Genomic DNA, 25,000 nt, shown 5'->3' with positions numbered 1-25,000 from the left:
AAATTGAAATCATATTAAGCATCTTTTCAGACAACAATGCCTTGAAACTAAAAATCAACCTCAGAGAAAAAAATCAAAGACACCCAAACTCATGGAGAATGAATAACATGGTATTAAATAATGAATGGGTAAACAATGGCATCAAAGAAGAAATCAAGAAATTTCTAGAAACTAATGATAATGAACACATAACAGCCCAAAACCTATGGGACACAGCAAAAGCAGTCTCAAGAGGGAAGTTCATAGCAATACAGGCATACCAGAAAAAGATAAAAGAATCTCAAATAAAAAATCTAATCCTAAAGCTACAAGAACTAGAACAACAACAACAAACAAAGCCTAGGGCAAGAAGAAGGAAAAAAATCATCAAGATCAGAGCAGAATTAAATGACATAGAGACTAAACAAACAATCCAAAAAATCAACAAAACTAGGAGCTGGTTCTTCAAAAAAATAAACAAAATTGACAAGCCTCTAACCAGGCTCATCAAGAAAAAAAGGGAGAAGTCATCAAAAAAAAAAAGAGAAGACCCAAATAAACAAAATCAGAAATGAAAGAGGAGAAATCACGACTAATACCACAGAAATACAAACAAGTGTAAGAAATTACTACAAAAAACTGTATGGCAAGAAATTTGACAACCTAAAAGAAATGGACAAATTTCTAGAAACATATAACCTTCCAAAACTGAATCAAGAAGAAGCAGAAAGTCTCAACAGACCAATAACAAAGAAGGTAATTGAAACAGTAATCAAAAATCTACCTGTACACAAAAGCCCTGGACCGGTGGCTTCACAGGCAAATTTTACTAAACATTTAGGGAAGAACTAACTCCTATCCTTCTTAAACTATTCCAAAAAATCCAAGAAGAGGGAAAAATCCCAAACTCTTTCTATGAAGCCAGTATTACCCTATTTCCAAAACCAGGTCAAGACACAACAAAGAAAAAAAAGTACAGGCCAATATCACTGATGAACACAGATGCTAAAATTCTCAATAAAATATTGGCAAACAGGATCCAGCAATACATCAAAAAGATCATAAAGCACGATCAAGTGCAATTCATCCCAGGGATGCAAGGATGGTTTAATATTTGCAAATCAATAAATATAATACATCACCTAAACAAAATGAAAGATAAAAATCACGTGATCATATCAATAGATGCAGAAAAGACATTTGATAGAGTACAACACCCATTTATGATGAAAACACTCAGCAAAATGGGAATAGAGGGAGCATACCTTACCATAATTAAGGCTATATATGAGAAGCCTGAAGCCAACACCATACTCAATGGACAAAAACTGAAAGGAATCCCCCTGAAATCAGGAACTACGCAAAGCTGTCCACTCTCTACACGTCTATTAAACATAGTGTTGGAAGTCCTAGACACAGCAATCAGACAAGAAAAGAAAATAAAAGGCATCCAAATTGGGAAAGAAGAAGGAAAACTATCATTATATGCAGATGACATGATAGTATACCTAGAAAACCCTATAAATTCCACTAAAAGACTACTCGATATAATAAGTGAATTTGACAAAATATCAGGGTACAAAATAAATATATAGAAATCTAAGGCATTTCTGTACACCAACAATAAAATATCGGAGACAGAGACAAAAAAGAAAATACCATTTACTACAAAAACAAGAAAAATAAAGTACCTAGAAATAAACTTAACCAAAGAGATAAAAGACCTCTACACTGAAAATTACACAACATTGAAGAAAGAAATTAAGGAAGATACAAATAAATGGAGGCGAATACCATGTTCTTGGATGGGAAGAATCAACATCATCAAAATGGTCATGCTACCCAAAGCAATTTACAAATTCAATGCAATCCTTATTAAAATACCAATGACATATTTCACTGACCTAGAACAAATCCTCCAAAAATTCATATGGAAACAAAAAAGACCCCGAATAGCAAAAACAATCTTGAAACAGAAGAACACAGCAGGAGGAATCACGATACCAGACATCAAACAATACTACAAAGCCACTGTGATCAAAACAGTCTGGTACTGGCATAAAAACAGACATATAGATCAGTGGAACAGAATTGAAAGCCCAGAAATAAGCCCAGGCCTCTATGGTCAACTAATCTTTGATAAAGGAGGAAGGAACATAAAATGGAGTGCGAAGAGCCTCTTTAACAAATGGTGTTGGGAGAACTGGACAGGGACGTGCAAAAAAATGAAACTAGACCACCAACTTACACCACACACGAGAATAAACTCAAGGTGGATTAAAGACTTAAATGTAAGCCGTGATACCATAAAAGTCCTAGAGGAAAACATAGGCAGGAAAATTTCAGATATCCCATGTAACAATATCTTCACGGATACATCTCCTAAGGCAAGAGAAATAAAGGAAAAAATAAACAAATGGGACTACATCCAACTAAAAAGTTTCTGCTCATCAAAAGAAAACATCAGCAAGATGAAAAGGAAACCAACCATATGGGAAAACATATTTGCCGATGATATCACAGACAGGGGACTGATCTCAAAAATATATAAAGAGCTTATAAAACTCAACATCAAGAAAACAAACAACCCAATTAAAAAATGGGCAAAGGACCTGAACAAACACTTCTCCGAAGAGGACCTACAGAAGGTCCATAGGCACATGAAAAAATGCTCAACATCATTGGCCATCAGAGAGATGCAAGTAAAAACCACAATGAGATACCACCTTACACCTGTCAGAATGGCCATCATCAACAAATCAACAAACAACAAATGCTGACGAGGATGTGTAGAAACAGGAACCCTACTACACTGTTGGTGGGAATGCAGACTAGTGCAGCCACTATGGAAAACAGTATGGAATTACCTCAAAAGATTAAAAAAGGAACTGCCTTTTGAACCAGCGATTCCACTACTAGGATTATACCCGAAGAATCTTGAAATACCAATTCAAAAGAACTTATGCACCCCTATGTTCATTGCAGCACTGTTAACCATAGTCAAGTGCTGGAAACAGCCTAAGTGCCCATCTGTAGATGAGTGGATCAAAAAACTGTGGTCCATTTACACAATGGAATACTATGTAGCAGAAAAAAAAGAAGGAACTCCTGCCATTTGCCAGAACATGGATGGAACTAGAGAGAATTATGCTTAGTGAAATAAGTCAGTCAAAGAAAGCAAAATACCTTATGATATCACCTAATACAGGAAACTAAAGAATAACACAAACAAATGAACTAAATAGGACAAAGAGTAGAATAGTAGTCAATAGGGAGGAAAGGGGAGGAGTGAAGGGGGATAAGTAAGGGAAGGGTCTAGTCAAGGAATGAACATAAATGAGTCATGGACATGGACAACGGGGAGGGATATGATTGCGGGATAAGGGGTGGGCTGGGGGGGAGCAACGGGGCGGGAAATGGGCAACTGTAATTGAAAAAACAAAAAATAAAAGAAAAAAAAAGAACAAAAAAAGGAAAATCACAATGCTCATTGGTAGACTATATAGTAGTGCAGCTAACCGTCTTTAAAGTTTCTTTTCATTTAAAATTTGTTTTCATTTGAAAATTAAACTATGTCTGTGGTATCATCAAAGATGTTTAATTTACAGGCAAGAAGAATGTCATATGCCTTGCAACTTGATGTCTTTCCAATAAGACAGTCATACAGATTTAGAGACTTGTTTATGTGTTATGTTACACAAATTAACATGTTTTCTGTTTTCAAAGGGCATAAGCCTATGATCTCATTACCTGAGTGATTGCCTGTACGTATAGGCCTCACTCAATCCTGTCTGCATTGCTGCCTCCTGAGACTCAATGGTTTGGCTGAACTAAATGGCTGGGTTGGTGAAGAATGGGGTGGTCTGTGGGCTTCACTTTAAAACTGGTTTCTCTTTTCCATCCTAATGGCTTGGACTGAAAGTGCCTAGAGGTCTGAGAGGGGGAAAACCTAAATATTTCCGTCAGTCCAAAATAAGTATAATGGGCAAAACGGTTTTGGACAGGTGAGATGTGCCTAGCACACCTTCTTCCAAAGCAGCCCTTTTTCCCCCCGAATGTGGGACATTGAAAAATTAATCCCTGCTTTTTGTCATCTAGTGGTTATGGAATGAATGATGTCTTTTAACCCTGTTCCCAAATCTGTTTCCTCCAGAAAACAACAAGGATGCCATCCTGTTAAATCAAACACGTCATTGTCCAGGGACAGCCAACTGACCTGGAGTCTGCACGATCCTTTCCCATGTGGGAAGGCCACCCCCTCCTCCACAACCCAACTCTTATTAGGGATTTCTGGACCGAAGGTTAGGTAGGATGACGACTATGTCCAGCTTGAAGTAGCTAGAGGAACTTGAGACTTTCGCCCGTTGTCCTTTATAAGATTATAAAAGGTCTTAAGTCTGAGAGGGAGGGATTATTATTTTTCATTGTTAAAAAATTAATTAATTAATTATCTAAAAAAGAAAAATAATATATGAAAGGGTGAAGCCAGAAAAATTGTATGTATGACCCATGGGCATGGATGAGGGAGGGCAGGGCGGTGGGATTGCTGGGGGATATGTGGTGCTGGGCAGAGGGGAACAAGGGGGAAAAAACTGGAACTATTGTAACAATATAATCAATAAAATATACCAAAGAATAAAAATAAAAAATAATATTTGGACCTGCCTGGCGTGACTCAGTGGAATGAGTGCTGGACTGCTAACCAAAGGGTTGCCAGTTCGATTCCTCGTCAGGACACATACCTCGGTTGTAGGCCAGGTTTCCAATGGGAGAGAAGGGCACATGAGAGGCAACCACACATTGATGTTTCTCTCTCTTTCTTTCTCCTTACATTCTCCTCACTCTAAAAAATAAATAAATAAAAACTTTGAAAAAAATAAAAATAAATAAAAAATAAAAATTTATATGGAACTCAAAAAGACCCTAAATAGCCACAGCAATCTTGAGGAATAACAACACAATAGGAGGAATCACAAATACATGATACCAAACTATATTAGAAGGGCACAGTAATCAAAACAGTCTGGTACTGGCATAAGAACAAACATATAGATCAATGGAATAGAATAGAGAGCCCAGAAATAAACCCAGGTCTATATGGCCAACTAATATTTGACAAAGGGGGAAGGAACATAAAATGGAGTTTAAAGAGCCTCTTCAACAAATGGTGTTGGGAGAACTGGACAGGGACATGCAAAAAAATGAAACAAGATTACCAATTTACACCATCCACTAGAATAAACCCAAGATGGATCAAAGACTTAAATGTAAGCCATGATACCATAAAAGTCCTAAAGAAAAACATAGGCAGTAAAATTTCAGATAGCAATATTTTTGCTGATATATCTCCTAAGGCAAAGGAAATAAGGGAAAGAATAAACAAATGGGACTACATCACAGTAAGGGAACCAAGCATATGGGAAAACATATTTACCAATGATACCTCAGACAAGGGATTATCTCCAAAATATATAAAGAACATATATGACTCAACACCAAGAAGACAGACAACCCAATTAAAAACCCATTAAAAAATGGACAAAGGACCTGCACAAACACTTCTCCAAAGAAGATATACAGAGGGTCCATAGGCATGTGAAAGGACGCTCAACATCAATAGCCATCAGAAAAATGCAAATAAAAACCACAATGAGATACCACCTCACAGCTCTCAGAATGGCCATCATTAACAAATCAACAAACAAGTGCTGGCAGGGATATGGAGAAAAGGGAACCCTAGTGCACTGTTGGTGGGAGTGCAAAGTGGTGCAGCCACTATAAAAAACAGTATGGAATTACCTCAAAAAATACCTTATGCTGTCACCTATTACAGGAAACTAATGAACAACACAAACAAATGAGCAAAATTGAACCAGAGCTTTGTAAACAAGAAGTAAATTAACATTAACAAGGGGGGAGAGGGGAGGGAAAGAAGGGGGTAAGAAGGGGAAGGGTAAACTCCAAGAACATGTATAAATGACCCACGGACATGGACAACTGAGTGGGGACTGAATGTGGGGGAAGGGAGGGAAAGGGTGCAGGGAAGCAAGATGGGGAAAAAAGTGAGACAACTCTAATGGAAAAACAAAAAAAAATTTTTTCAGTGGGGGAAAAATGAAAATATGAAGAATGGAAATGACAGTTCAGTGAATATTAGGACAAAGATTTTTCTTACATTGTATATTTTTCTTCCTATCTGATCCCTCCAGAGTTTGGTATTCTAAACAAGTAAGTAATGACATAAGTTTCTTTGCATAAAATTAATAAGACCAGTTGTTAATAGAGGTTCCTTTTTCTTTCTTTTTTTTTTTTTTTTTGACCAAGTCTTTGACTGGAATGTCAAGCCTAAAGGAGACATGCTTGGGCTCAGGTTGTTACCAAAAAGCCCCGAGGAACTGGGAGTGACTTTCAAAGGTAATAAAAACCCGCGAGATAAAAGGCCTGGTACCGTGGTTGGTTGTGCGGTCCACAGCAATCTTTCCAGGGAAGGAACGAAGATTGTTTCCCTGAAAGATGGCTAGAAGGGACCTTAAGGCACAATGAAAAACCAGAAAGACTTGGAAAGGACAGGTGTGTACAGGCAAAGATGAATGCCAGGTATGTGGCCCAGCTTCTGTGCCCTGAAGAGCAGACTGAGGGTCACCCTAAATATTCTTTGGGTAAGTTCCAGCAAAGCAGAACTAAAGATCATAAGTGATCATTTGCTGCTCTTGTTGTGTTTATGCAAATGAACAGGTTAAATTAAAAATGGACTTAATGTAGTCCCTTTAATGACAAGGAGGGTAATCTTAGGGAGAAAAATCATTATTCAAGAAAATCACAATGATCCGTGGTAGCCTATAAAGTAGTGCAGCTAACCGTCTTAAAAGTTTCTTCTCATTTAAAATATGGTTTCACTTGAAAATTAAACCATGTCTGTGATATCATCAAAGGTATTCAAGTTGTAGGCAAGTAGAATGTCAAGTGCCTTGCAACTCGATGTCTTCCCAATAAGACAGTCTTACAGATTTAGAGACTTGTTTGTGGGTTATGTTACAGAAATTAACACGTGTTTTCTATTTTCAAAGGGCATAAGCCTATGACCGCATTACCTGAGTGATTGTCTGTATGTATAAGCCTCACTTAATCCTCTCTGCAGCGCTGCCTCCTGAGACTGAATGGTTTGGCTGAACTAAATGGCTTGGTTGGTGAAGAATGGGGTGGTCTGTGGGCAAAAGGGTTTTGGACAGGGGAGATGTGCCTAACACACCTTCCTCCAAAGAAGCCCTTTTTTTCTTTTTTTTTCCACTAATGTGGAACATTGAAAAATTAATCCCTGCCTTTTGTCATCTAGTAGTTATGGACTGAATGATGTCTTTTAACCCTGTTGCCAAATCTGTTGCCCCCAGAACACAACAAGGATGCCAGCCTGTTAAACCGAGCACGCCTTTGTCTGGAAACCGCCAACTGACCTGGAGTCTGTACGATCCTTCCCCATGTGGGAAGGCCACCCTCCCCTCCACACCCCCACTATTATTAGGGATTTCTGGACCCAAGGGCAGGTAGAACAACGACCATGTCCAGCTTGAAGAAGCTAGAGGAGCTTGAGACCTTCGCCCATTGTCCTTTACAAGATTACGAAGGGTCTTAATATCTGAGAGGGAGAGATAGTTATTTTTTATTGTTAAAATAATTAATTAATCACATATTTACTAAAAAGAAAAAAAAGAGAAGAAGAAGAAGAATATATGAAAGGGTGAAGCGGGAAAGCTTGTATGTAAAAACCATGGGTATGGACTTGGGGGGCGGATTGCAGGGGGGGGGAGATGCTGGGTGGAGGGGAGTAAAGGGGAGAAAGTTGGAACTATTGTAACAATATAATCAATAAAATACATTTAAAAAAACTAAAAATGGAACTGCCTTTTGATTCAGCAATTCCATTGCTAGAAGTATACCTGAAGAATCCTGAAACACCAATTCAAAAGAACCTATGCACCCCCATGTTCATAGCAGCACTATTTACAATAGCTAAGTGCTGCAAACAACCTAAGTGCCCATCTGTAGATGAGTGGATCAAAAAACTGTGGTATGTTTACACAATGAAGTACTATGTAGCAGATAGAAAGAAGGGACTCCTACCATTTGCCACAACATGGATGGAACTAAAGAGAATTATGCTTAGCTAAATATACCCGGCTTGTAAAGACAAATACCATATGATATCAAGGAACAACACAAGCCAACAAGAAAAATTGAACCAGAGGCATGTAAACAAGGAGCAGACTAACAGTGACAAAAAGGGGCGAAGAAGAGAGAGAAAGGGAGTAAGAAGGGGACAGGTCTAGCCAAAGAACATGTATAAATGACCCACAGACATGAAAAGAGGAGTTGAGATTTAATGTTGGGAAAGGGGTGGGCAGGATGGGAAGAAGTAATGGGTAAAAAAGTGGAAAAACGGCAATAGAAAAACAAAGAAACAAAAAAACTTAGTGGGGGGGATAATGAAAGCAAAATAACTAAATAAATGAGCCAGCAAATCCCCACCTCACCCCTGCAAAAAAAAAAACCAAAACAACAACAACAACGACAACAAAACATTGCATGTATAAAGGTGAAAAAAGAAAATGTAAAGTATGAAAATGCAATTTTAGTGAATATTAGAAAGAAAAGGATTTTGCTTAACACTGTATATTTTTCTCCCTATCTGATCCTTCCAGAATTTGGCATTCTGAAGAACTTAAGTAATGACATAAAGTTCTTTGCATAAAACTAATAAGACCAGTTATTTGTAGAGGTTTTGTTAATCAAGAATTTAACTGGAATGTCATGCTTAAAGGAGGCATGCTTGGGCTCTGGTTGTTACCAAAAAGCCCTGAGGAACTGGATTTGACTTTTGAAGGTAATAAAAGCCCAAGAGAAAAAAGGCCTGGTACTTTGGTTGATTGTGCGGTTCATGGCAATATCTCCAGGGAAGGAACAAAGGTTGCTTTCCTGAAAGATAGCTAGAAGGAACCTTAAGGCACAATGGAAAATCTGAAGGACTTGGAAAAGACAAGTGTGTACAGGCAAGACTGAATGCCAGGTATGTGGTTCAGTTTCTGTGCCCTAAAGTGCAGACTGAAGGCCACCCTAAAGGTTCCTTGTTTAAGTTCCAGCAAAGCAGACTTAAAGATCATATGTGTGGACTACCGGCCAAGACGGAGGCCTAGACAGACATGCTGCATCTCCCTCCACAACTAAGAAGGAATACAACTACCTCAAAACTAGAGACTACCAGAAGTTCCAGAAAATCGAGCTGCATGGAAGTCCAACAAACAAAGATATACAGAAGAAATGCTCATCCAGACAGGCAGGAGTGGTGCAGCCAGGGCGGAGAGGATGCAGTGTGGTGGCAGCAGCAGTGGTGGCAGTGGCAGGCTGCCAGAAAGTGCAGTTACACATTTTTAAATGTCAGGAGGGACACCGGGGGACCATTCCCAGCACCACACCAGACCACACAGCTCATGGTCTCAGTGCCAGAGAAAATAAAGCCTCATTGCTTCTGACTGTGCATACTAGTGGGGGTTGGAGTGAAAAAATAAATTACCAGTCTCTCAGCAAAGTCCGCTTGTTTAAAGGGCCCCCACAGTCCTAGAACATTCACAAACCCACGCGCTCTGGAAACAATAGCCAGGGAAACCACTAGAGAGGCATCAATCCCATACAGAAGTGGGAGAAGTGCCTGGAAAAGGGGCAAGTGCTGAGCAAGTGGCGTTGTTCCCTCTCAGACTCCTCCCCCACATAAGTGCCACAAGGTGGTGAAGCAGGTTGCCCTCTACTGATGAGAAAATTAAGGCTCCAGCCCTTACAACATAACAGGAGTGACAGTTCTACCTAAGACACAGAGGCAAACAAACACAGGAGCCTGTCAAGATGAGGACACAGAAAAGTATGGCCTAAAAGAGGGAACAGATCAAGGTTTCAGTGGGAGAACTAAGTGATGAGAAGATAGCCAACCTAACAGATGCAGAGTTCAAAACACTGGTGATAAAAATACTCACAGACTTGATAGATATGCTTAAGTATGGCAAATGCATAAGAAGTGAAGGCTATGCTAAGTGAAACAACAAAAAATCCACAAAAAAACAAAGGTGAAGGGAAGGAAACCAGGGTTAAAGTCAATGAATTCAAACATGAAGTGGAAAACAACAGTCAACCAGTACAGAATGAGGAAACAAGAACTGAAAAAAATGAAGAGAAACTTAGGAATATCCAAACCACAGGGGTGCCAAAAGGAGAAGAGGAAGGGCAAGAAATTGAAAGCTTATGTGAAAAAATAATGAAAGAACACTCCCCATATATGGCAAAGGAAATAGACATACAAGTCCAGGTGGCAAAGAGAGTCCCAAACAAGCTAGACCCAAAAAGACCACACCAAGACACATCATAATTAGAATGCCAAAGGTAAAAGATAAAGAGAGAATCTTAAAAGTAGCAAGAGAAAAGCAGACTTACCTACAAAAGGGTGCTTATAAGACTATCAGCTGATTTCTCACAGGACACTTTGCAGGCAAGAAGGGACTGGCAAGAAGTACTCAAAGTGATGAAAAGCAAGGACTTACAACCAAGATTACTCTATTCAGCAAAACTATCATTTAGAATGGAAAGGCAGATAAAGGGATTCCAAGACAAGGTAAAGCTAAAGGAACTCATCATCACCAAGCTATTATTATATGAAATGTCAAAGGGACTTACTTAAGAAAAAGAAGATTAAAAATATGAACATTAAAATGACAACGAACACAATTATCTACAACTGAATCTAAAAAATAAGAACAAAATCCAACTAAGCAAACCAGAATAGGAACAGCATCATAGGTATGGGGATCATTCAGAGACTTATCAGCTGGGATGGGGAAGGGGGAGCAATGGGGAAATCGTGCAGGGATTAATAAGCATAATTAGTAAGTACAAAATAGACAGGGTAGTTAAAAATAATATAGGAAAGGGTGAAGCCAAAGAACTTATATGCATGACCCATGGACATGAACTATGGGGGATGGGATTGCTGGAGGGAAGTAGGGTACTGGGCAGAGGGGAGCAAAGGGGAAAATAATTGGAACTACTGTAACAACATAATCAATAAAATACACTTAAATATAAAAATAAAATTAAAAAAATCACATGTGATCATTTGCTTCTGTTGTGTTTATGCAAATGAACAGAATAAATTTTATGGAGCATAGGTGAGAACCAAATGGTCAGAGACAACCAAGTTAGAATTTAAAGAGCTTTTATTAGCTGGCCAGCGACTACCCACTCTTACTCCTCGCAGGGATTCAAGTGAGTAGCCTCGAGCCTTAGTAAAAAGCTGCTTATGTAGCATAAATTTACATTCTGGATTGCTACCTGAGGATTAGGAATATAAGCGTTATAACTATGGGCAACACGAATAATAAAACCACAGAGCAAAACATCCGTTGTGAAGCAGGGGTGGGGTAACATTCAGCAGGTACAGGTACTACCTATGCTTGGCCGATGTATGTAACCGTAAAACTAACATTCTGTACTTGTTTGGGGGCAACTGCCACCATGGGGATACATGCAAAATTTTTTCACTCTAATTCAAGCTCCAGCACATTCCCCACTGGTTTTATTTGGGGAGTCAAATCCTTGAGTCCTGAGTGTTTAAAGGGCGATATAGAGACCTTAGGACCAAAAATTTTATTGCCTGTATTCTTTGTTGTACATATTGTGTTAAGCAATTAATAATGCAGGGGCCTATGGTTAGAGCCAAAAGGAGTAAAAGGAGGGGCCCAGTGACAGCAGAGATGAGAGTGGTGGACCAAGGAGACATGGAGAAAAGGCTTTCATACCAATTCCTATTTTTTTGCCTTAATTGTCCCCTGTCCTGAAGACGTTTTTTAAGTTGACTAAGGCTGTCTTGGATGACTCCTGAATGATTGGTACAAAAACAGCAGGTCTTTCCTAGAGCTAAGCATAAGCCTTTTTGCTTTAAGAGCAAGTGGAATGTCAGCAAGATGGTGGAAAACAAATTTACAGGCCCTTATGGAATGAAGCTCCTATAGAATTCCCCTTCTTAGACTTAAGACCCTTTATTTTATAGAGAACAATGGGTAAAGGTCTCGTGCTTTTTTAGCTGCTTCAAGCTGAACATGGTCATCATCCTACCTACCCTTGGGTCTAGGAATTTTTAGTAAGAGTTGGGGTGGAGGGAAGGGTGGCCTTCCCACGTGGGGAAGGATTTTGCAACTTGGGCAGCAGCATGCTCAGTTTCCAAGGGCTGGCACTATTGGACAAGCTGGCATTCTTGTCATATTCTGGAGGCAACATATTTGGCAACAGGGTTAAAAGGCATAATTTAACCTACAACTCCTATATGACAAAAGGCAGGGATTAGTTTTTTAATGTCCTATATTAGGAAAAGAAATGGCTTCTTTGGAGGAAGGCGTGCAGGGCATGTCACACCTGTCCAGAACCCTTTTATTCACTATACTTAGCTAGGCTGAGGGGAATATTTTAGGATTTCTGCCTTTTTAGACCGTTGGGCGCTTTTTTTGTCTAAGCCATTAGGATAGAAAAGAGAGAAATCAGTTTTAAAGTGAAGCCTATAGACCACCCATGCTTTATTAACCCAACCACTTAGTTTAGCCAAACAGTTGAGTCTTAGGAGGCTGCAATGCAGATGGGCTTCTTAAATGAGGCCTACATGTACAGAAAATTACTCAGGTAATGAGATTATAGGCTTATGCCCTATGAAAACAGAAAGAACACACATGTTAATTTATACAATGTAATTCACAAACCAGTCTTTAAATCTAAGATACTGTCTTATTGGGAAGACATTCAGTTGCAAGGCACTTGACATTTGTCTTGCCTGTAAATTAAGCATTTTTGATAATGTCACAGACCTGGTTTAACTTTCAAATGAAAACAAACTTTAAATGAAAATAAACTTTATAGACAGTTAGCTGCACTAGTTTATAGTCTACTACTGAGCATTGTGATTTTCCTTGAGTCATAATTTTTCTCCCTAACATTACCCTCTGTTATTAAAGGGACTGTATTAAGTCCTATTTTAATTTAGCCTGTTTATTTGCATAAACACAACAAGAGCAGTGATTGATTATATATGATTTTTAAGTCTGCTTTGCTGGAACTTATACAAGGAACCTTCATGCTGACTGTTAGTCTGCCTATTAGGGCACAGAAGCTGAACCACACACCTGCCATTCAGCCTTGCCTGTAAACACCTGCTTTTTCCAAGTCCTTTGGGGTTTTCATTGTGCCTTAAGGTTCCTTCTAGCCATCTTTCAGGAAAGCAACCTTTGTTCCTTCCCTGGAAAGATTACCTTGAACTGCACAACTAACCAAGGTGCCAGGCCTTTCTGTGGCTTTTCTTAGCTTCAAAAGTCAAGTCCACTTCCTTAGGGCTTTCTGGTAACAACCAGAGCCTAAGCATGCCTCCTTCAGGCATGTCATTTCAAAGTCTTGTTTAATAATACCTTTATTCAGAACTGGTCTTCTTAGTTTTATGCAAAGAAACTTAATGTCATTACTTACTTTTTCAAATTGCCAAATTCTGGAGGAATTAGGTAGGGAAAAAAATATACAGTGTGAAGGAAAATCCTTGTTCTTCTAATATTTACTAAAATTGCATTTCTATGCCTTACACTTTTCATTATTAAAACTATACAATTTCTTTTCAGAACTTTTACAAATTTCTAACAAACCTTTTATATACCATTCACAAATCTTTATTTTTATGCTTTACATTTTTTTTGTTCACTTTTCTACATGTGAAGTTTTAACTTTCCCTGGGAAACCCCAATTTTCCTTTTAAAGCATATGGCCAATACCAACATAGGGAATTCCAGATGACCTTTCCTAGGTCTCAATGGCTAATACCAATACAAGGTACAGTAACCATACAATTAGGCTATAGGTAATTGAGGTTTCCTATACCCAGGTTTAAAAATTTTCACAACCTTTCTATATATTTTTATGACTTTTCACAGACCTTCTGCAACATTTATAAACTTTCCATATATTTTTACCCATTTAGATTTAACCATAACATGCTTCCAATTTTTGTTGTTGTTTTTTTCCACACTGTGGAGGACTATACTTAAACTTAGTATTTGACAGCTAAAAGTTTTAGATATGCAGATATTCTGCAGCTTTTTGAAGTTTTTGCTTCTCCTGTTTTTTAACCTATATCTTTGAGCTTTCCTGAGGAGTTTTTCAATTGTTTTATTTGGCCTATTATTATTTCATTTACAATCCATATTGGGAAGCTTTTGTTTGGCCAGGACAATTTCCTGACCAGGAGGATGCTTGCTTTTTCATATTCTTATAGCAGCCTACCTGATTATTCCTTTTCCTTTTTCATTGAAGAGGGTGTCTAGAATAGACATTAGTTTTATTCATGTATAACAACAATTTTCCTTAAGATATAGGCATGTCCCCCTTGCTGAAGCAGCGAGGAGATTGAGGGCCCTTTAGTTACAGCTTTAGAGGTGTTGTTGATTGGCAGCCAAATTGCTACTACTGTTGCCTGTACCATAGTTCGAAGAAAAGCGGCCTGAGTTTTAAAAGTGTCACTTTTTTTTTCCTCTCTCCATGTTGGAGAGACAAACATCCTGCTGTTTCTGTAACCTGTAGCAAGGGGATTAGATGGCTCCCTGGCTAGCAAATTTAACATTGCTCCTCCTTGCAGCTCCAGCAGGAAGTATTCAGATTCAAATTGAATTGGTAGAAGTTACCTGGGGTGGAAAGAAATGCTACAAGCTATTTCTTTGGGGAAATTTTTAAGGTCCTGTTTGTATTGCTTTAATATTTTTTAACCTTAACATTCACTTACACATTCACTTAGAGGTTAAACAATTCTACCAAAACCCCACCTAGGCCTCTGAGACTGGACCATCAGGGCTTCCAGCAGTTCCCGAGTGTCCGCTGAAGGCGCAGGGAATTGCTCTGAACTGGAGTTTCTGGCCGCTGCCCTGCTATATGTCAGCTAGACACGCAAGACTACACGAAGCCCTGGGGGCTCACCGAAGGCAGCACTGCTTTACAGAGGCATTGCAGTGGGTGAAGAAGATAGATTCTAACAAAGAAATCAAGCCAGTGGGGTTTTGGGAAAAGGAGAGGTTTTGGTTTACTCTCTGGAGTAGGAGGGAGAACAGGGGCCTTTCAGACTAGGGGCGCTCCCTCAGGCTCGCAAGTCTGGAAGACAGTCCTCTCTCTCATGCGCCATGAGGGAGGCTTACACTCCTTCAGCCACTTTAGTTGGTCCTCCAGAATGTCCCGTAAAATGAAGCTCACCTCCTAAAATCCTGAACGTTTTTAAGAAAACATTGCAAAGGCATACATGTAGCACATGAAGCAGTTAGACCCATTTTGTATGGAACAGACAAGACGACACTTAAGATAAACCTGTTCTTGTACAGAACAGACAAGATGACACTTAAGACAGATAAACCTATGGTCACTGGCCACCGTCGTGGTCCGGGACCGGGTATCAGAGGTAATGCCACGTCCGGTCCTGCTGCAGACCCCCCTGGTGCACCCCTTACAATCCAAGTCTTACTGGTAAGAATTTGAACGGCTCTATGTAGTCAGTCAGGATAGGGAGGGCGTCCGTCTGCCAGTGTCCCACTCGGAGCTGAGGAACGTCTCTCAGAGATCTCCCCCTGAGGTGGATCTGGCAGCAGGCCTTTCTCACAACCCATGCCCAGCCGAGGCTGGGAATCTCAGTGGGGCCTCCAAATGTTATGGAGCATAAGCAAGAACCAAACAATAGGAGACAACCAAGTTAGAATTTAAAGAGACTTTATTAGCTTGCCAGCAACTACCCACTCTCACTCCACGCAGGGATTCAAGTGAGTAGCCCCAAGACTTAGTACAAAGCTGCTTATATAGCATAAATCCACATCCTGGGCTGTTAGCTGAGGGTTAGGAATACATCCATTATAACTATGGGCAATGCAAAAAACAAAACCACAGAGCAAAACACCGTTGTGAAGCAGGGGTGGGGTAACATTCTGCAAGTACAGGTGCTACCTATGCTTGGCCGATGTATGTAACCATAAAACTAACATTCTGTATTTGTTTGGGGGCAACTGTCACCATGGGGATACATGCAAAAATTTTCCACTCTAATTCAGCTCCTGCGCAAAATAAAACTGGATTTAATGCAGTCACTTTAATGATAAGGAAGATAATCTTAAGGAGAAAAATTGCAATTCAAGGAAAATCACAATGCTCAGTGGTAAACTATAAACTAGTGCAGCTGTCTTCAGAGTTTATTTTCATTTAAAGTTTGCTTTCATTTGGAAGATAAATTAGGTCTGTGACATCATTAAAGATGTTTAATCTACAGGGAAGAAGAACATCAAATGCCTTGTAACTGGATGTCTTCTCAATAAGACAGTCTCACAGATTTAGAGACTGGTTTGTAGGTTATGTTGAATAAATTAACATGTGTGTTCTGTTTTCATAGGGCATAAGCCTATGATATCATTACCTGAGTGATTGTTTTTATGTACTGTATAGACCTCACTTAATCCTGTCTGCATCGCTGCCTCCTGAGGCTCAATGGTTTGGCTAAACTAAGTGATTTGGTTGGTGAAGTACAGGGTGGTCTGTGGGCTTCACTTTAAAACTAGTTTCTCTTTTCTATCCTAATGGCTTGGACAGAAAGGGCCCAGATGTCTGAGAGAGGGGAAACCTAAAATATTCCCCTCAGTCCAAACAAAGTATAGGGGCAAAAGGGCTTTGGACAAGGTATGACGTGGTTTGCACACCTTCCTCCAAAGCCTTTTTTTTTTTCCTAATGTGGGACATTGAAAATTAATCCCTACCTTTTGTCATCTAGTTTTTATGAGTTTTTTTTTTTTCTTTTTGGCAGAGCCAGGTGAGACTTTATTTTGAGGAGAAGGAAAACACTTGATTTGGCTTCTAGCCAGGGACGTGGGTAAAAGGCAGTAAACTCCCCCACCCCAAGGGCAAGCTGAGGACTGGGTGGGGCTGAGCTTCAAGTGGGCCTTCTGTGCCCTCCACCCCCCTGCGCAGCTCAGAGGACAGGAGGAACTGCAGCAGTCATTCACTTGGGCAGGACATCAGATGATTCAGACACCTGCTTCCCATCATGGGTCTCAATCTTCTTCACAACCACCGTCTTTGAGGAGATGGTGCTGGTGCAGCTGAAGGAGCAGAGATGCCTCCCGAGCCCAAGCTGGCCTGGAAGCCCATGGCATAGTTGAGGTTGCTGTAAACTTGGCTCAGCGTACCTGAGTAGCCACTGGTGGTCTTGGTATGGATACTCATGTTCTGAATCCCAGACTCCAGCTGGTTCTCCTTGCCCTCCAGCAGCTTGTGGTAGGTGACAATCTCCACGTCCAGGGCCAGCTTGACATTCATGAGCTCCTGGTATTCATGCAGCTGCCAGGCCATGTCCTGCTTGGCAGTTCTCAGAGCAGCTTCCAGCTCAGCCACCTTGGCCTGATCATCCTTGACGGCTAGCTCACCACGCTGCTTGACATCAGCGATGAAGGCCTCCAGGGCAGCCCTCTGGCCTTTGAGGCCATCAATCTCAACCTGGATGCAGCTGATGCTCTGGTTCATCTCAGAAATCTCCGTCTTGGTGCGACGCAGGTCGTCCCCATGCTTCCCAGCCAATGTCTGCAGCTCTTCCTACTTGATCTGGTACGTGGTCTCAGCCTCAGTCTCAGCCTGGCTGCGGTTGGCAGTCTCCTCATACGGGGCCTTGACCTCGGCGATGATGCTGTCCAGGACCCGGGAGTGGCTGTTGTCCGTGGACAGCACCAGGACATGTCGGAGATCTGGGACTGCAGCTCACGAATCTCCTCTTCATACAGCTGCCTGTAGAAGTTGATCTCATCGGTCAGTCCTTCCAGGTGGGACTCCAGCTCTACCTTGTTCATGTAAGTTACATCCACATCCTTCTTGATGAGGACAAATTCATTCTCCAACTCTGTGTGGTTGTTGATCTCATCCTCATACTTATTCTTCAAGTCCTCCACCATCCCCTGCATGTTGCCAAACTCCGCCTCCAGTCTCAGTTTCTCCTGGGACAGTGTTTCCAGCTGCTGCCGAAGGTTGTTGATGTAGTTCTCAAACATATTGTCTATGTTACTGTGAGTCATCTTCTGCTACTGCAGAAGAGTCCACTTGGTCTCCAGAATCTTATTCTGCTGCTCCAGGCTCCGTACCTTATTGATGAAGGAAGCAAACTTGTTGTTGAGGGTCTTGATCTGCTCCTTCTCCTGGTTGCGCATGGCCTGGATGTTGGGGTCCACCTCCAGGTTCAGGGGGCTGAGCAGGCTCTGGTTCACTTGGACGGCTTTGATGGACCCTCTACTCCCCGCTCTGCTGAAACCTCTGGCCAGATTCATGTTGGCGCCCAGGCCAACCCGGTAAGTGCTGCCCACCCGGGGAAAGGCCGAGGAGCTGATGCTGGGCCCACTCGAGTATGAGAAGCTGCTGAAGGCCCAGGGTCCAGAGGTGGACACCTTGTAGGTCATCTTCTGGGTCATCCTTGTGGACATGGTGGAGGCTGGAGTGGAGGCAAGGAGGCCAAACCAGACAGAGGTTCAAGAAGGAGCCAAAAAGCTTATTTCTTATTATTTTAATGATGCCTTTTAATCCTGTTGCAAAATCTGTTGCCCCCAGAATACAACAAGGATGCCACCTTGTTGCCCAGGGACAGCCAACTGGCCTGGAGTCTGCAAGATCCTTCCCCACGTGGGAAGGCCACCCTCCCCTCCACACATCCACTTTTATTAGGGATTTCTGGACCCAAGGGTAGGTAGGACAACGACCACGTCCAGCTTGAAGCAGCTAGAGGAGCATGAGACCTTTGCCCATTGTCCTTTATAAGATTATAAAGGGTCTTAAGTCTGAGAGAGGAGAATTGTTTCAGAGCAGGGGGTCCCCCCAAAACAACAAATAAATAAATAAATAAATAAATAAATTTTTAAAAAAGAATTTAAGATAGAAGTTTTGTTCTGGGAAGAACTATCACCACAGATAACTATAGTATAATGTGTACTAGGTGTGATAAACAGGGAGAAAATTGGCAACGCTCACTAGATGAAAGTCCTTTCTGTCACCTGTTGTCTCTGGATGGCCCCCAGCAAACATTTGTTTACTAAACAGTAACTATCATCTCCCTCTAAATTGCTTTACTTCCCTTTGAAGTCTCAGACCCCTATATCCTCCTTAGTCCAGAATGACAGGTATACCTCATTCCAAAGTTATGAATATAAGAGAGAGAATGGAATTTGGAAGAAAAATAAAAAAGAAAGAAAGAATGCACGATGGAAAGTTCATCAAGAGTCACCCAGCCCATCCTTACATAACTCCCTATGTGATCTCTACTGCACATGGAACATTTTTTCACATTTCTATATAATTTTGTTTTTCAACACAAAGTTATTGTTCAGAGGTCAGTAAACTACAGTCTGCAATCAAAATCTGGCCCAATGTCTATTTTTGAAAATAAAGTTTATTGGAATATAGTCACGCCCATCTGTTTACCTAGTATCTGCAGGTGCTCTTTCAATACAATCTCAGAGTTAAGCAGTTGTGACAGAGGTCATATGCCCCACAAACTTGAAAGTAGTTACCGAATGGCCCTTTACAGAAAATGTCTGCTGACCTTTGCATTAGAATGCTCTAAAGCAAAACATTAAATGTATCCTTAAGCTATCATGTATCTAAAAAGAATCATACATTTGTAACAACATACAAGGAAATAAAGCAAGCTAATGTGAGCTTATAACAAGTTTGCATTGCTAATTACTCAACATGAAAAACATCTGCTACAAACCAATATAAAAACTATAATTTTGGAAGCATTTATCTCAGTCTGTTATGATCTTGCTTCCTAGCATGTCCTCTGGCTCAAATAAACTCTAATAAACTCTTATTTTTTAAAAAAGAACTATAATTTTTATCATTCATATTTGATGCTGGTAGAGCAGAGTTATTTAAATAAGAATTCCCAAGTAGGTCTAGCCTTGGTAAAGACAAATTGTTCAAAGCCATTAGAGGCACCAAAAGTTAGTTATGTTTTATTTTATTCTATATGATGAGATTGTATCTAGGTTGACAATTAAGGAGTTGTTATTTTTCAACTAATTTAAACTACTGTTGTGCTGGAACTTGAACTAGAGTAGAAAATTTTTGCAAAAACCCCCAAGGTGACAGTTGCCTCCGAGCAGGTACAGAATGTTAGTTTAGTTGCATGTATCAGGCAAGCTCCCATCGTAACAGTTTCCCCCAAACAAGTGCAGAATGTTAGCTTTGCGGTTGCATGCATTAGCCAACCATAGATACCCTTAGCCCCACCCTTGCTTCACAATGGTTGTGTTGTACTACTACCCCAGCTAGCAACCCAGGATATAAGTTTATACTATATAAGCAGCTTTGTACTGAGGCTTGGGGCTACTCACTTGAATCCCTGCATGGAGTGAGAGTGGGTAGTCGCTGACCAGCTAATAAAGGCTCTTTAAATTCTAATTTGGTTGTCTCTGACCATTTGGTTCTTGCACTTGGTCCACAAGAACTATGGCAAAATATTACTTACTTTTTCTTTAATTTCTTTATTTTTACCGGTAATCACAGCCTTGGGTTTGATAATAGCAATACTGTATAGTTGGTCTAGGAAAAAAATAAATGGATGATTATTTTCTTGGTATGAACTATAGATAATGAAGATTTTGGCAATTAAAAATGTAAACTACTAATGTCTGATGAATTTTTGTCAGTTGAAAACTTTGTTCTTTTCTTAAAATATATTTTACTTTCTTATTTTATTATTTTTATTGTTTCCTCTATTACAGTTGTCCCATTTCCCCCCATTGCTCTCCCTTACCCCGCCTACCTCCCCTTATTGATTATGCTATTACAGTTGCCCTATTTTTTCCCCTTTGCCACTCTCAGCCCAGTACCTCCCTTCCCTTCAGCAATCCCCCTTCCCTTAGTTCATGTCCATGGGTTATGCATATAAGTTCTTTGGCTTCTCCATTTCCTATACTATTCTTACTGTCCCCTGTTTGTTTTGTACCTATCAGTTATGCTTCTTGATCCCTACCCCATTCTCCCTTTCCCTCTCTCCACTGACAACCCTCCATATGATCTCCATATCTATGGTTCTGTTCCTGTTCTAGTTATTTGCTTTGTTGTTGTTTTTTAGATTAATTTGTTGATAGTTGTGAGTTTGTTGTCATTTTACTGTTCATAGTTTTAATCTTCTTTTTCTTAAATGTGTTCCTTTAACATTTCAGATAATAAGCACTTTGCAATGATAAACTCCTTTAGCTTTATCTTGTCTGGGAAGCATTTTATCTGCCCTTCCATTCTAAAGAATAACTGCTGGATAGAATAATCTTGGTTGTTAGTCCTTGCTTTTCATCACTTTGAATACTTCTTGACAGTCCCTTTTTGCCTGGAAAGTTTCTTGTGAGTAATCAGCTGACAGTCTTATGGGAACTCTTTTGTAGGTAACTCTCTGCTTTTCTCTAACTGCTTTTAAGATTCTCTCTATCTTTTACCTTTGACATTTTAATTATGATGTGTCTTGCTGTGGTCCCCTTTAGATCCAATTTGTTTGGGACTCTCTGTGCTTCCTGGACTCGTATGTTTATTTCCTTTGCCAAATTTGGGAAGTTTTCCTTCATTATATTTTCAAATAAGTTTTCAATTTCTTGCTCTTCCTCGTCTCCTTCTGGCACCCTGTGATTCAGATATTGGTACTTTTAAAGTTGTCCCAGAGGTTCCCAAGCCTCTCCTCATTTTTTTTTTCAATTCTTGTGTCTTGATTCTGAGCTTGCTGTTTATTTCTTCCTTATGTTCCAAATCGTTTATTTGAACCCTGACTTTCTTCCTTTCACCATTGTTTTCATATGGATTTATCTTCATTTCACTTATTGTGCCCCTTACTTCTTCCCTTATGCATTTCCCATACTCAAGCATGTCTGTCAAGTCTGTGAGCATCTTTATCACCAGTGTTTTGAGCTCTGCAGATTTTAGGTTGGCTATCTCTTCATCACTTAGTTCTCCCACTGGAGCCTTGATCTTCTCCCTCTTTTGGGTCATACTTCTCTGTCTCCTCAACTTGACAGGCTTCTGTTTTTGCCGGTGTGTCTTAGAGTTGTCGCACATGTTATGTTGTAAGGGAAAGAACCTTAGGTATTCATCCATACAGCGTGACCCATTTCACCACATTGTGGTGCTGTATGTAGGGGAGGGGTTAGAGATGGAACAATGCCATTTGCTCAGAACTTGCTCCTTTTCCTGTCCCTTTACCTGCTTCTCGTATGTGACTGACACTTGTCTAGCTCTTGCCTTGGTGATGGTTTCCAGAATGGGTGGATTTGGAGATGTTCTAGGATGGGGGAGAGGGTGCTCTAAACAGACTCCTATGAGAGATGGGCAACTTCTTCTGGCATCCCAACCCCCAATGATTCTCACAGTCAGAAGTATCAAGGCTTTATTTTCTCAGCACTGAAACTGTGAGCTGCACAGTCTGGCCTGGGACTGGGATTGCTCCCCAGGTGTCCTGCCTGGCTTTTACAATGTGTGGCTGCTCTTTCTGATGGCCAGCCAGAGCCACTGACTTCCTGCCACTGACTTCCTGCCACCACAGCTACCACACCATGTCCTCTCCACCCTGGCTCCACCTCTCCTACCTGTGTGGATGAAATTTTTTTATTTATATCTTTGTTTGTTGGATTTCCATGCAATTTGATTTTCTGGTAGTTCTGGGGGGGGGGGTGTTTTGTTTTGTTTTGAGGTAGATGTAATCCTTCTCTTGGTTGTGGAAGGAGGCGAAGCATGTCTACTTATGCCTCCATCTTGCCTGGAAGTCTTTTGATAGCTTTGTTCTTATTATGGCATTTCAACAACCAAGGAGTTTCTACTTAGAACCAAAGTGTACTTTCTACATTTGCATACAAGAAAAACATTCATAAAGAGTTTGTAGTGTATAGGCAAGGAAAGAAAGAAAGAAAGAAAGAAAGAAAGAAAGAAAGAAAGAAAGAAAGAAAGAAAGAAAGAAAGAAAGAAAGAAAGAATAGAAAAAGAGAGAAATGCACTGGTTATTTTAACACAATTCAGATAAATTAGAATCATACCTATGACCCATTCAGCTCAGCATTATTAGTAAGTGGAGTTTCAAATGCAGGCAAACATTACAAACTAATGGATTTACCATTATAGATTTATTTACATTTATCTACATATTCTTAGATGTTTTGCCTCTACTCCCTCCAGATGATTGAATGAACACTCATACACCCACACAGACAATCCAGTGAAGGCAGAAAATTATAAACTGTAAAGTAAATCAGGAGTGTAGGTCATCAAAAAAAATTATTTTCATATGTTGAAAGATAAAATAAGAGAAAGCTGCTGTCCAGATGACTTCTCCCTGGTCCTGCCTGGGTAACCTCTGAAAGGTTCTGGGCATAGAGACCAAAGAGAAGGGATGGGAAGCAAAAGAGCTTTCATTTTAAAAGCTATTGCACAAATCATTATTTATCCCACCAGTTACTTATCAATTAATATTGATGTCATTATGAGCTCTTTGCTCCTTTAAGTGACATTGTAATGAACATACATGTACACAAACCCTTTACCATTACTTTAAATTTACTTACCAACATTTTCATTGGATGCTTCCCCAGCATCTTCTGTATCTTCATCTACAAGTGCAATTTCATGATACTATGGAAGAAAATGCAAATAAAACAGTTATATTTTAATGTGACAGTGAGTTTTTATAACTTTGTTCATAATAAATATTTATAATCTAAGGGATAAATGGGAAATGGGAAATGTGACTTCATTTATCTAACACTACTTTCCCAAGTTTTTAAAAATAAAATAAAGAATATTTAAAACTATTGGGGTAGGGGAACTATCAGAAATAATGCATATATGTTGTATGAAATTATTAAAAACAAAAAACTTTAAAACTTAAGAAGAGCACAATGAATAAAATAGGAAGCATAGATTAACAAGAAAACAATAAATACATAATTATCATGTTAAAAGATCAAAAGGCATTTGATAAGTTTCAAGATTCATTCCTGAACATTGCTATTAGTAAATTAGAAACAGAAAGATACCACCATAACTTTTTTTTTAAAGGCTTTTTCAAAACAATAGCCAATTTCTTACTACAGAGTAAGGGGGAGGGATGGTCTTAATTACTTGAGAAGCCTTGCAAGTGCTTCTATATATATATTAATATATTTACATATAAACATTGTCTTGGCAAGAGAACTGATAACTTTAGATTCTCAATAGAATAAAGACTCAAAAATATTTGGATATAACTATACTGGAAGCATTCACCCTTATTAAAATCAAGAATGAGATAATATGCCAGCTATAACTTCACAATTTATCTGACATTGTATTTGTTGGACTTGTGTTGGTCAGTGGAGTAGCCACTAACCACATAATCCTATTTAAACACTTGAAATGAAGTCAGTCCAAAGTAAGATGTACTGTAAGTGAAAAACACACAGCACATTCAAAAGCTTTAGTATAAAAAAATAAAGATAATATACCTTATTTTTTATACTGAATATATCTTTAAGTGTAATTTTTTTAATATACTGGATTAATTTTAAAAATTTTAATTTTACCTGTTTATTTTTTATTATTTCTAATGCGATTAGTAGAATATTTTAAAATATGTATGAGGCTCACATTGTGGTTTATATTTTATTACTATCAGGGCTGTGCTAGACGAGATAACTAAATAATAAAGTTAAATAACAGATTTGTCCACCAAAATGGAGTAATATAAAATAAATGTGATACTGTAGTTCCTCTCTATATCGCAGTTCACTTATCACAGCCTCACTGTATCACGGGATTTTTAAAAATATTAATTTAATTATTTATTGCAGATTTTTTGCTATATTGCAGGATTTTGCGGTACTGTATACATATGTTGTTAAAGTTACGTAGGTTTAAGAGCGTAGAATAAATGTAAGGTTCCTAC

At 39.5% G+C, this 25,000-nt stretch overlaps 1 protein-coding gene across 1 annotated transcript in view; it reads right to left on the bottom strand.

Moving 5' to 3' along the window:
- Positions 1–25,000, bottom strand: part of NME8 (NME/NM23 family member 8) — a 76,028-nt gene that overhangs the window by 36,389 nt on the left and 14,639 nt on the right. Inside the window, exons 6-7 of the mRNA XM_090286888.1 lie at positions 23,643–23,709; positions 20,570–20,643 (exon numbers count right to left, since the gene is read on the bottom strand). Coding sequence (XP_090143014.1) covers positions 20,570–20,643; positions 23,643–23,709 — 141 coding nt within the window. The remainder of the gene's footprint in view (positions 1–20,569; positions 20,644–23,642; positions 23,710–25,000) is intronic.

Source organism: Furipterus horrens, unplaced genomic scaffold, assembly GCF_987537825.1.
Source record: "Furipterus horrens unplaced genomic scaffold, mFurHor1.1.pri manual_scaffold_9, whole genome shotgun sequence".
Classification (NCBI taxonomy): Eukaryota; Metazoa; Chordata; class Mammalia; order Chiroptera; family Furipteridae; genus Furipterus; species Furipterus horrens.
The sequence above is the reverse complement of the archived record's forward strand: the minus strand, read 5'-3'. Positions and strand labels throughout refer to the sequence as shown.